General features: G+C 42.4%; 1 protein-coding gene across 2 annotated transcripts in view; it reads right to left on the bottom strand.

Annotated features, from left to right (window-relative positions):
* The window catches only part of OSGEPL1 (O-sialoglycoprotein endopeptidase like 1), a 152,750-nt gene that overhangs the window by 49,075 nt on the left and 89,757 nt on the right, over positions 1-13,918 (bottom strand). For both annotated transcript variants that reach the window (XM_073647843.1, XM_073647844.1), the window contains exon 5: positions 10,944-11,092. In XM_073647843.1, coding sequence (XP_073503944.1) covers positions 10,944-11,092 — 149 coding nt within the window. The remainder of the gene's footprint in view (positions 1-10,943; positions 11,093-13,918) is intronic.

The raw sequence follows: 13,918 nt of genomic DNA on the forward strand, positions 1-13,918 counted from the left end.
GCCTTTGTAATTTTGTTTTAATAACTTTATTTATAGCAAAGAAAAAGGTACAGAGAGTGTGAAAAGCTCCACATTGTATGAACATGTAATAAAAAATCAGGTATATTACAGGCCAAGTAAAACACTAAATGTAAAAAAGGACACATGATCAGATACCCATCTTCACAACCTCAACCCCAAATCTAAATTTCTGTATATTTATTAACAGCTTGAAGTAAAATTAGGGGAGGGGAATATCATAACATGAAAAAGATAAAATGATTAAAAATGGGGTGACAGAGTGAGCCCAAGAGGGGTTTGGGTTGGTACTACAAGCAAACAGTTGAAGTCAGTGGTCAGGACATTTTTTACTCAATCTCTTCACAGCTTGGAACCCCTTCACTCCTGCAACTCAAGTTCACTTTCCTTCTTTGAACCTGTCACAGAAGAAGTTACCAGGCTCCATGCTTCTTCTCAACCTACAACCTGCATCAATAACCCTATTCACTCTCATCTCCTTTAGTACCACTCCCCGACTGTCACTTCCCACCTAACTAAAATATTTCACCTTTCTTTCTTCTGTAATCTTACCTTTCTCATTCAAACATGCCATCATAAACCCATTACTTAAAAAACATCCCTCGACCAGAACTGCGCTGCTAATTACAGACCTGTCTCTAATCTCTCCTTCATCTCTAAAATCCTGGAATGCTTGGTCCACTCTTGCTTCATCCACGCTTACATAATCTGCCATCTCTCAGATAACGCTCTTACTGACCTGTTACAATCCGGTTTCTGTTACACTCTACTGAAAATGACATTACTAAAGTCTCTACCGATCTAATAGTTAAATGTAATTGTCACTACTCCCTGCTGCATTTGACACTGTGGATCACCAGTTTTTCCTCACCATGCTCCATTCAATCGGCCTCAAGGACACAGTTCTCTCCTGCTTCTTCAATCTGTCTGACCACTCCTGCACTGTATCATTTACCAGCATGTCTATGGGACTTTAGCCCCTTCATGCCAAAGCCTTTTTCACTTTTCTTAACAAGCCAAATTTTTCAATTATGACCAGTGTCACTGTGTGGTAATAACTCTGGAATGCTTCAACATATCCCAGTGATTTTCGTGACACATTGCACTTCATTCATGATAGTAGTACATTTAAGTCAATATAATTTGCGTTTATTTATGAAAATATGTACAATTTGGCAAAAATATGAAAAAGGTGACAATATTTGAACCTTGAATTTTTATGCCCTCAAAATAAAGTCATACTATACAAAATAATTAATAAATAACATTTAACAGATGTCTACTTTTGTTAAGTGAGAAGGGTTAAACGTTTAGCAGTAATATTTCATTTTTCCAACAAAATTTACAAATCTTTACAAACACACGTGCTTCAAGGAATTTTAAAACATTGGACTGTGAACATGAAAAATTATTTTTTTCCCCATATATATTGCTTTAGCCAAAAATGTTTAATTTTTATAAGGGCAAAAGGAGAAAATGAACCACCCAATTTCTTGTGCAATTTTGTGCCGATCATGCAAATGCCACATACGTGGGGTAAAATTACTGATTGGGCGCACAGCAGAGCTTCAAAGGGAAGGAGTGGCTTTTTGGAAAGTAGACTATGCTTGAACGTGTGGATGTATCATATATGTATATGACCACTGCGACTAATGAATATATAAACATCAATACTGCTGTCAAAAACCTAAGGTACTTAGTTAGCGTTTTTTGATCAAAGCGTAAAAGCCATCCAACCATGTCAAACTATACCTTTTAATGTGGATGGTCCGTAACCATTATATGTCCTACCTCTCCATGGCCTCATCTGAAAAAGCTGAGCACCCTTATCCACGTATCTTTCCCATACAAGGTTTTAAGTGCGAGCTACTCCTGGTTTTCTTTTCAGTCCTCATTCAGGTGAGGTGTGGTTTGGCACATAGAGGTAGGACATATAGTGGTTAGAAACCATCCATCTATACTAAAAGGCAGGGTCGGACTGGGGCACTGGGACACCGGAGAATTCTCCAGTGGGCCCGGGTCCTCGGCGGGCCCCCGAGCAGGACGCAAGGGGCCCCTGGTTAACATGGCCACCAGTGCTCCGTACTGCAAGGGCCCGGAAGGTCAGGAGGCCCTTGCAGTGTGGCTGATGAGGGCAATCTGGCTCCGGGGGGGCCCATGGCCAGATTGCCCTCATCCTGTGCGGCGGGCAGGGAGCGATCCCTCCAGCTCCGCTGCCGACAGGAGGAAAATGGCAGCGAAGCTGGAGGGATCCGTCCTCACCTCTGCTTCCCGCCCGGCGCTTCCTCCCTGACACAGGCTCGCGCTACTTGATGACTTCATCATGCAGAGCGAGCCTGTGTCAGGGAGAAAGATGCCGGGCAGAAAGCAGAGGACGATGCTGCGGTGGAACGTGCTGAGAGGTAAGGGGGACAGCAATGGTGATGGTGCGGGGAGATCAGGGAAAGCAATGATGATGGTGGGGGGAGATGAGGAAGAGCAATTGTGATGGTGGGGGGAGATGAGGGAGTGCAATGGTAATGGTGGGGGGAGATGAGGGCGTGCAATGGTGATGGTGGGGGGAGATGAGGGAGAGCAATGTTGATGGTGGGGGGAGATGAGGGAGAGCAACGGTGATTGAGGAGGCGGGGGGGAGAATAGAGAGACCAATGGTGATGGAGGAGGTTGGGGGAGATATGGCATGGCAATGGGGGACGTGGGGGGAATATGGCATGGTGATGGAGGAGGTGGGGGAGATATGGCATGGTGATGTAGGAGGTGGGGGGAGATATGGCATGGAAATGATGATGGAGGAGGTGGGGGAATATATGGCATGGCGATGGGGGAGGTGGGGGAGATATGCATGGCATGGTGATGGAGGAGGTGGGGGGAGATATGCATGGCATGGTGATGGAGGAGGTGGGGGGAGATATGCATGGCATGGTGATGGAGGAGGTGGGGGAGATAAGCATGGCATGGTGATGGAGGAGGTGGGATGAGATATGCATGTTATGGTGATGGAGGAGGTGGGGGAGATATGGCATGGCAATGGGGGAGGTGGGGGGAATATGGCATGGTGATGGAGGAGGTGGGGAGAGATATGGCGATGGAGGAGGTGGGGGGAGATATGGCATGGTGATGTAGGAGGTTGGGGGAGATATGCATGGCATGGTGATGGAGGAGATGGGGGAGATATGCATGGCATGGTGATGGAGGTGGGGGGAGATATGCATGGCATGGTGATGGAGGAGGTGGGGGGAGATATGCATGGCATGGTGATGGAGGAGGTAGGGGGAGATATGCATGGCATGGTGATGGAGGAGGTAGGGGGAGATATGCATGTTGGGGTGAGAGAGGAGGTGGGGGGAGATATACATGGCATGGTGATGGAGGAGGTAGGGAGAGATATGCATGGCATGGTGATGGAGGAGGTGGGGGGAGATATGACATGGCACTGTTGATGCAGGAGGTGGGGGAGATATGGCAATGATGATGGAGCAGGTGGGGGAGATATGGCAATGATGATGAAGCAGGTGGGGAAGATATGGCAATGATGATGGAGCAGGTGGGAGAGATACGGCAATGATGATGGAGCAGGTGGGGAAGATATGGCAATGATGATGGAGCAGGTGGGGGAGATGTGGCAATGACGACGGAGCAGGTGGGGGAGATAAAGCAATGATGATGGAGCAGGTGGGGGGAGGTATGGCAATGATGGAGGAGGTGGTGGGGGAGATATGGCAATGATGATGGAGGAGGTGGTGGGGGGAGATATGGCAATGATGGAGGTGGTGGGCAGAGATATGGCAATGATAATGGAGGAGGTGGGGAGATATGGCAATGATGGAGGAGATATGACAATGATAGAGGAGGTGGGGGAGATATGACAATGATGGAGAAGGTGGGGGAGATATAACAATGTTGGAGAAGGTGGGGGAGAGCAATGATGGAGAAGGTGGGGGAGAGCAATGATGGGGATTTTGAGGGAGCAATGATGGAGGAGGTGGGGGGAGAGCAATGATGGGGGTGGGGGAGAGAAATGATCGGGAATTATTTAGACGCTATATGCTGTTAATATCTGGTCTGGTCACGGTGTGGTGGTATTTCTCCCTTGTATGTGGTATTATTCGGTCTCTATGTTGTTGTAATATGTAGTCTGGTCAAGGTGTAGTGGTATTTCTCCCTTGTATGTAGTATTATTCAGTCACTATGTGGTGGTAATATGTGGTCTGGTCATGGTGTGGTGGTATTTCTCCCTTGTATATAGTATTATTCGGTCACTATGTGGTGGTAATATGTGGTCTGGTCATGGTGTGGCAGTATTTCTCCCTTGTATGTGGTACTATTGGTGTTGGTATAGTGGATTGTGTTGTGTATGGTGGTCATTTGTTCTCTCTGATATTACTTAGAAGTAGATTCTTTATTTCCATTAGTGATTAAATACTTGGAACAAGATGCACTTACAGGGGTTCTCCAGGGAAAACAAGTAATCACTTCTCCACATGATAAGTGATAAATTATTGATTAGTGGGGGTCTGACTGCTGGGACCCGCACCGATTGGTAGAGTGTGGAGCTTTTATCCCCATTAGACTGGAACTCATGTGCGACTTGACCACTGATCCATTCATTCCCTCAGTGGCTGTTCTTGTTTTTTTTCTGGAATCCTCAAAGAGAATGAATGGAGCTGCAGTCATACGTCCCACCTGCTGCTGCATTTTAAAATGGGGAGAAGTGTCCTGTCAGGGATAAAATGTCCCCATTCTTCCGATAGGTGCGTTTTCCAATTTCGGTCCCAAACGATCAATCAGTGACCGATCCTGTGGATCCCATGGATCGGTGATAACTTGTTTTAACCAAAGAACCCCTTTAATAGAAACTACCGTAATTCTACATCCCAGTTATAGTATGTGCACAGTAGATGTGCAGGAGCCGCCTGTGATTTACAGTCGGCGCTCCACTACAACGGGGATATCGGCTAACAGTTATTTGCATATTGCTGTAGGGTGGGCCCTGAGGATCAATTCCTCCAGTGGGCCCCAGACACCCCAGTCCGACATTGCTAAAACGTACACCTTGATGTCGTTGCATGGCTTTTGCTCTCTTTGATCAAAAAAGTCAAGTACCTTAATGTTTTTATTGTTTACAGCAATACTGGAGTTAATGTATTCATTAGTCGCAGTGTGCTGATGCATCATATATATGAGAACAAAATAGGCCAGTAACATATACAAAGGGCGGCACAACTGACCACCAAAGGTGTCATGTATATGTTTGTATATTGGCCACATAGAGCATTTGTACACCATTAATTTAATACTAAAGGTGTGCAGCATGACTGGCGTCACCACTCGCCACACTCAGGAAAGTGCGGGGGCTCTGGATAAACGGGGGGGAGGAGTCCACTTGCTATTGGTGACACCGGGGGCCTGGTTCATCGCATTTTCAACTGTTTAGGCATCGAAATTACATTTGTTATGTTACAATAATAAGATTTAGATCAAAATGTTTCATTTTAACCATGGCTATAAATTAATATGCTATTTCTTCCAATTTCAGAAATGCCCTATATGTGGTCATACACTTTTGTTCAGGCGTACGTCAGGGGTCAGAAGAGACAGAGTGCCATTTGGCTTTTAGGGAACAGAGTTTCATAAAGTGGGCACAATTTGCAGTGACCCTAAGCTTCCAAAATAGCAGAAATCCCCCCAAAGTGGTCCCACTTTGTAAATTACACTCAGGAAAATCATCTAGGGATGTAGTGGTTATTTTGACCCCACTGGAATTTTCCAGATATCAGTGCACCATGGATGTCACACTGTGAAAATTGCAAACATACTTGTGCTTCTGGAGACATGTGTCACACAGATTGCTAAAAGGGTTGTCCATGACCTAACAATTGACGACTCATCTCAATATAATATTGGTGGGGGTCCCACACTCTCACAATCAGCTGATACTACTCTGGCAGCAACTCGAACTAAGGCTAGGTCTACCCTGCGCTTGTCGACACTGTTGCGTGCAATGTCAGCATGGATCGCGAAGAAACCATCCACCATAGTGACACACTGTAAAGAGATGTGTACCATGCTGAATATGTCTCTTTACATTGTCCCCCTATATAGGAAAGTTCAATCTGCCAACCTTTCCTATACAGTTACATCAGTGCATGCCAGTCAGACAGAGGCTGAAAGATCAAACGTTTAGCCTGTGTCTGGTGAATGGTCAGCCATGGTGACGTTACAGTATATGTCTGGAAAAGTTTCCAGGAGTATATTGTAGGCTAGGTGCACGGACGCAGTGTGCATGTAGCTTAAGAGATGTACGGGGTTGCTGTATATAGCAAGTACATTGTTTAGTGGCTGCTGTCTAAATACTGTAATACATTCACTTAAATAGGAGAACAGGCTCAGTACTCGTGTACTGAGAGATGTGCAGGGCTGCTATGTTCCACCCGTAAATCGCTTAGGTCTGGCTGCTTAAGGAACAGTTTTCAGCTGATAGGTGGGTGCGCTGCAGCCGTACCGCCACCGGTCTCATTTGAAGAACTATGCAGTCGGACAGATAATGATTAGACCCAGAGAACCTTTTTAACTCCTTCACGACATTTGACGCAGGTTTACGTCATGATTGGGAAAGGGTTACCGCAAAGTGACGAAAACTTACAACATAGTGATCATGCGGGCACAGAAGCTGTGCTCGCTTGATTGCCACCAAGAGCTCAGCTTAAGTGATAGCGGAGCTCCAGTTGTCACAGCCAGGGAAGGTGCTCGCACCATCCCGAGCCATTTAACCCCCTAATTGCCACCATCAATAGCGATCGCAGCATTTAGATGGCTGGGAGAGGGATGGTGCTCCCTCTCCCACCCAATTGGCACGTTGAGACGTGATCAAGGGGATTGATCATAGTCATGGCAGCAGGAGGTCACATGACGATCTCCGAGTCTGCCAGCTACGATGGCCTATTATACCCTGCCCAGAGAATGGTCTAAAAGGCGTTTTTTATCAGTGTAATACTGACAGCTATAATGCACTGCAGTCATGGTGCATTGCAATGCATTAGATCAGTGATCAGAGTAATAAAAGTCCCATAGAGGAGCTAAGTAAAAATAAAATCACAAAATAAAGAACAAAAAAAAATGAAAAAATATAGCAATAAATATGTATATTAAAAAAAAAAAGTACACAGTTGATATGGTCACATCCAGAACGACCTTATCTATAAAACTGTCAAACTATTTAACCCCTTTAGTGAACACCGTAAAAAAAATAATAAAAAGTGGTAAAAAATATGCTTTCATCAAACCGCCAAAAAAGTGGAATAACATGCATAGCACCAGCCTATTTTCAGTGCTGTTACAGTATCAATCATATGCTTGACATCAGTGTTTCAGGCAATCGCTTAGATTGACTGTCCAAAATTGAACAGCCAATCACAGCAATCGTAGTTGTGGGGGGCGGCGCCAACCCCATGATGACGACTCCCGATGCCCTGCTGCAAGATTCAGCAGGCACCTTAATGTGATCACCCCGAATGCGGTCGCAGTGTCACATTAAAGCTAGGCCGTATCCATATGTCAAATTTCGGTAAGTCCTTACCAACCAAAACATATGGATACGTCAAAGGTCGTGAAGGGGTGAAAAAATGCCTATGAACGTACCAGGAGGTTAAACCAGTTATATTGTCTTAATACAGAAGGTAAGTCCCATAAAGAAAACGAAGTAGCAATTAATGAACAAACTAAAGAGGGTTTTGAACTGAACAAAAAATCCAATATAGTTTTATCACTACGTTCAACCAATCTCACAAAAATATAAGAAGTGTTTTGACAAAATATTGGTCAACACTAACAAATGATCCTATTCTTCCAAGGATCATACCAAAAAATCCTAATATTATTTTCCGCAGGAGTATGAATTTAAAAAATCACAGTGCACCTAGCAGGATTAAATTACATACATCTTGTAATCATCCTATACAAGGATTTAATCTACGAGCCCCTATCACAGGATCATACCGTTGTGGGGGGAAAAAATGTCTTTGCTGTAATATAATGTTGCACGGGAGTGCTGAATTTCAAGCTACTGCCACAGGGGAGATTTTTCGGATCAACCAATGTCTGAATTGTAACACCAATTATGTGATTTACTTATTGCAATGTAACTGCAATCTCCAATACGTTGGTTGAACAATACAACCAGTTCACAATAGCATGAACAAACAGATACAATATAAAGAATAGTAGTATCAATCATAGTTTGTCAAGGCATTTCTTAATTGAAGCACAACAAGGTAACAATGAAAAACAAGACCTCATAAATAATGAGGGGCATACTACTAAACATTAGATAAGCAAAAGAAGGACCATAAGTGTTTCAAAAACCCCAGAATAAGACGTGGTTAGAACACAATGTGATGACTAAAAAGGTACACTACTTTATTTAAATATTTTAAAAGACACACATAGTATTAATTTCATGTATTAACAGACATAACATGGGCAGATGAGGCAACAGAGGGTAGATAGAGACACAGTTGGTATCAGATTTACACTGGACCTATAATAGGTCACATAGTCCAACCCATACAATCCATTGATCACAGCAAAAGTGTGCAGGAAAAGTTATAGTAACATAGGTCATGTGACCTGTATCAGGTCAAATGTAAACAGTCATCAAAATCCTGCAACGCACAGAAAATTCAAGTGTCACATGGATAAGGTTAAGTAAGACATACTTAGTAGAGGTAAAAGGGTAACCAACAGTGCTTAAGAGGGATGGTTTTTCCCATCCTTGTACAGGGAAGTGTTACTATATTAAAGAGAGATACACATGTTCTTCTTAAGCCAAGCGCTCAGTGGCGATCGTGCAGGCACAGCTTCTGTGCCCCCATAATCGTCAGGATGTACTGATACGTCCATTTGCGGAAATGCATTGCAAAATAGGACGTACTGGTACGTCTAATGTCGGGAAGGGGTTAATTTACAGTTCAAGTGAAGATAAGAAACTTTGTAATATGTATTTTCTTTCTCTACTGGTCATTTTTTGTTTCCGGTTTTATCAGTCATTCTCAAAATATGTCTACAAATCGGTCTGCAGAGGGAATCAAAATACACCTTTTGCCTATAAAAACTCTAAGAGGAGCTGGGAGAAGAGAAAGGGAAACAAAAGCAGAATGATACAGGAAGAAACTGCTTAAAGGGAACCAGTCAGTAGAATCAATTCTCCTAAGCAGTCTATGTGAGCATGCAGGTTAGAAAGTTGAATAAAATGATACCTTGATAACTGCAAGCCGATGTCTTACTCCAGGACAATCCACGTGTTTCTTAAAGAGAACCTGTCAGCAGGATTTAGCCCTATAACCTAAAGTCGGGTCCATAATGGCGCTGTGATGCCGATTAATCTGATATCTGATGTTAAGGGATCCGATAGGTGGCTGTTGAATACTCATCTTGTGAAGTTTACATGAAATGACATCTTCTGTGGTTCAGTGTGCTTCGGGGTGGGACTTGGGAGCAGGAACTTCTTCTGATTCTCCACCCCCACTAGCCTCCTCTGCTTCTTGTACTGGTCACTGATTATTCAGTGACCTGCCTCCTTTCTAAAATTCTGTGCCTACAGTGTGGGAGGCGCGTGCGCAGTGTGAGTCTGAATCCTGTGTGCAGGACTTTAATAAAATGGCACCGAAGGCGGCGCATGCGCAGATCAAGATTTCGGCTCCGTGAAAAATTGTGCGCGCCATCATTGTGTGGGCGGCATAGAATTTTAAAAAGGAGGCAGGGCAGGTCACTGAATAATCAGCGAACTGCACAAGAAGCAAAGGAGGCTGGTGGGCGAAGGAGAACCAGAAGAAGACACTGTGTCCCCACTTGCCACCCCGAAGCACACAAGTCGTCATTTTAGGAAAACTTCATAAGGTGAGTATGTAATAGTCACTGATCGAATCCCTTAATATCAGGTATCAGATGAATCAGCATCACAGCGCCCTTATGGCCATGCCTTTAGTTTACAGAGCTAACTCCTGCTGATAGGTTCTCTTTAATATGTAAATGAGCTGTTTCAATCTATGAAACACTGATCTTCCCGAAAATCTTATTCCAGTGTGAGACATGTAATGGCTGACAGCCTGCTCTCCTGGTCTATATTACTCCCACTGGAAACACCACCTTTCATTTAAAATAAGCTCCTGACCATAGATCTTAACAGCTCATTTGCAGATTAAGAAAAATGTGGATTTCTCAGAACCATGACATCAGGTCGCAGATATCAAGGTATTATTTTATTCAACCTCAAAAACTAAACGTTTTCTTGCTGCCTAATATTTCTCAACATTTGAAAGGTGCCATTGTAATATTAGAAATTTGATGTTGCTGATATAAACATTAGGATTATAGACACAGATTTTGACGTGGTTTAGAATCTTTTGGATAGTAAAGTTGATGGCTGTGCTGTTCATAATAAACATCTAAGCAAACAGCATCATAACGTACAATACAGCCTGCAGCTGACAGTTCTAATGGTCCAAGATGCGCAATAAACAATTCAGCAATAAAATGTAAGGCTAAGTTCACATTTCCATTTGGACATTCCATTTGTCTGTTTCATTTTAGGAATTCATGTCCAAAATAAATCTGTAGCATAACTTATGCGAGTAGAGAGATCACATAAATTACTATGGGGTCTGTCTGGGCTCCATTACGTGTTTGTTTTTAGAATAGAAGAAAAAGTTCTGCAAAGTGTGCCTTTTCTTCTATTCTAAAATCGGACACTTGGTGGAATGTAGATGGATCACATATTTCTCAAGGGGGTCCCTATGATTCCACTTGCATCAATTATGTAATCGACACGTTTTAGAAGTTAATTGCATACCATAAATGTCCAAGATAGAAATAAACCTTTAGCATCATCATTTTATCTGGTATACCCCCAAAATAATGAGAATTCTCACCAATGAAGCTTTTGAAGATGGTAAAAGTCTTTCTTGCTTGCAGAACAAAATAGCTCTTTGGGTACGTTTCACCAAGTGATGTGCAACAGAGTGTTGAGCCGAAGCTGCAATGTCAGCTGCATTAGAAAGCAGTGCTCCTTTCTGTATACCTGATGAATATTATTAATGAAAAAAATAACAAAAGTGCTATTAACAAAATACAAAAGCAGTAAATCATTTAGAATAAAAAAGAAAAGCTCAGAAATGCATTATTACTTCAGTAATTGAACTACTCTACATCATTGAATGTCTGACCTTAGCAGTCACGTTCCTTAAGTTTTTTGTTTGTTTGTTTTCTATTAAGCATGGAACAAACCTTTAATAATAATTTTCATTTCTACACTCCCTGATAGAAGTTATGTCTCTTATCCATGTTATGTAAATAAAAGCTTAGAACCTGACGTTAAATTCATGCATTGGTTTTATAAATTACTCTTTTGAAAGCTGAAACCTTCCCAAATTTGGTTTAGGTTAAGAAAATAAATTGTCATCAATGCTGAAATATTGATCATTTCATGAACACAGAGTGGTCAGATTTTAGCAAGACAAAAGTTTTGTCGCCCACAGAAAGTAATGTGATATTCAAACAAATAATTATCTTAAAATACAAATATATGTTGCATAACATTGGTGAATGAAGTTGTGGTGCTATTAGTCATATTTAATATTTTGTGTGACTTCCATGAGCTTGAAGGACTGCATCCATGCGGTTCAACAATGATTCATACAATTTATTAATGAAGTCATCAGGAATAGCAAAGAATGCAGTCTTACATGCCTCCCAGAGTACATCTAGATTCTTTGGTTTTGTCTTCCAAGCTTCCTCTTTCATCCTACCCCAAACATGCTCAATGATGTTCATGTCTGGTGACTGGGCTGGCCAGTCCTTGAGCACCTTGATCTTTTTTGCCTGGGGGAACTTTGTTGTAGAGATGGATGTATGAGATGTAGCACCATCCTGATGCAGAATTTGACCCCTTTTATGATTTGGAATGTAAGAGGTAGCTAATACTTCTTGATATTTTAGGCTATTGATATTGCCTTCCACCTTGCAAATGTTTCACACGCCACCATACTGAATGTAACCCCAGACCATGATCTTTCCACCACCAAATTTAACTGTTTTCTGGGTGTATTTTGGATCCATACGGGCTCCAGGAGGTCTCCTGCAGTATTTGCTGCGGCTGTGGTGTAATTCTACTGAAGATTCATCAGAGAAATCCACCTTCTGCCACTTTTCCAGCGTCCATCTGTTTAGCAGGATGTGGGACTTTGCAAATGCCACACGTTTTTTTTATTTGCCTTTTGTTTAGTGCTGGCTTCTGGGCACTGATTTGACCATGGAAGCCATTTCGAGACAGAATCCTACAAACTGTTCTAGTTGACACAGGGACTTGAGGTGACTAGGCCTGTTGGAGCTTTGCTGCAGTGGAAGAGGGGCTTGCTTTGGATTTTCTAACCAACAAATGTTCCTCCTGAGCAGTTGTCTTGCGGGGTCTGCCGGACCTGGGCTTGCCAAACACATCTCCAGTCTCTTCAAATCTTTTTTTAATTCTTTGTACTTGACGCTGAGACACATTAAAAGGTGCCAGCCACCTCTGCAGTGGATCTGGTCTTCAGCCTCTTGATAATCAAGGCTTTGGTCGCAGGGTGGATTTTTGGCATGTTGTCAAAGTTGCAGTTCAAGTGAAGGTCTGGGGTGCTGGGTTTCTTTTTATACACAATCACTAATTAACCGATCATTTACTGAGCACTGGTGAGGATGTAAACTAGGATTGGGTGCATTATATGACCAGGCGACAAAACTTTTGTCTTGCCAAAATCTGACCATTCTGTGTTCATTAAATGATCAATATTTCAGCATTGATGCCAATTTATTTTCTTAACCTATACCAAATTTGGGAGGGTTTCAGCTTTCAAAAGAGTAATTTATAAAACCAATGGATGAATTTAACGTCAGATTATAAGCTTTCATTTACATAACATGGATAAGCGACATAACTTCTGTCAGGGAGTGTATAGCGCCAACATATTCCGCACCACTTTACATTTTAGAGGGGCTTGTACAGACAATAAAAGACATTACAGAATAACAATAATCACATAAATCAACAGATACCAGGAAGAGAGAGGGCCCTGCTTGCAGGCTTACAACCTTTGATACATCAGGTAGCAGACACAATTGATATACAGGCTTGTGAAGATTCAGCATAATTTGTATTTTAGTCATTTAAATCTCTGCTCATTCTGGGCTCCGGTTGGTGGTCTCACTCAATGACAGACAAGAATTTGACAACCCAGTCAGCAAACCATCAAAGAGCATATTCAGGTATATTTACCGTAGGTACAGGTGCGTCTCACTAAATTAGAATATCATCAAAAAATTAATTTATTTCAGTTCTTCAATACAAAAAGTGAAACTCATATATTTTATAGAGTCATTACAAAAAGAGTGATCTATTTCAAGTGTTTATTTCTGTTAATGTTGATGATTATGGCTTACAGCCAATGAAAACACAAAAGTCATTATCTCAGTAAATTAAAATAATTAACAAAAAAAAAACACCTGCAAAGGATTCCTAAGCACTAAAAAGGTCTCTTAGTCTGTTTCAGTAGTCTCCACAATCATGGGGAAGACGGCTGACTTGACAGATGTCCAGAAGACAGTCATTGACACACTCCACAAGGTCCCAGAGTTCCAATTTTCATTTGGAAATCAAGGTCCCAGAGTCTTGAGGAAGAGTGGAGACACACAATCCAAGCTGCTTGAGGTCTAGTGTGAAGTTTCCACAATCAGTGATGGTTTGGGGAGCCATGTCATCTGCTGGTGTAGGTTCACTGTGTTTTATCAAGATCATTGATGCAGTAATTGATGCAAAAGGAGCCCCGACCAAGTATTGAGTGCATTTACTGAACATACATTTCAGTAGGCCAAC

Source organism: Phyllobates terribilis, unplaced genomic scaffold (assembly GCF_046119375.1).
Source record: "Phyllobates terribilis strain yellow unplaced genomic scaffold, ASM4611937v1 Scaffold_9__5_contigs__length_417890890, whole genome shotgun sequence".
NCBI lineage: Eukaryota > Metazoa > Chordata > Amphibia > Anura > Dendrobatidae > Phyllobates > Phyllobates terribilis.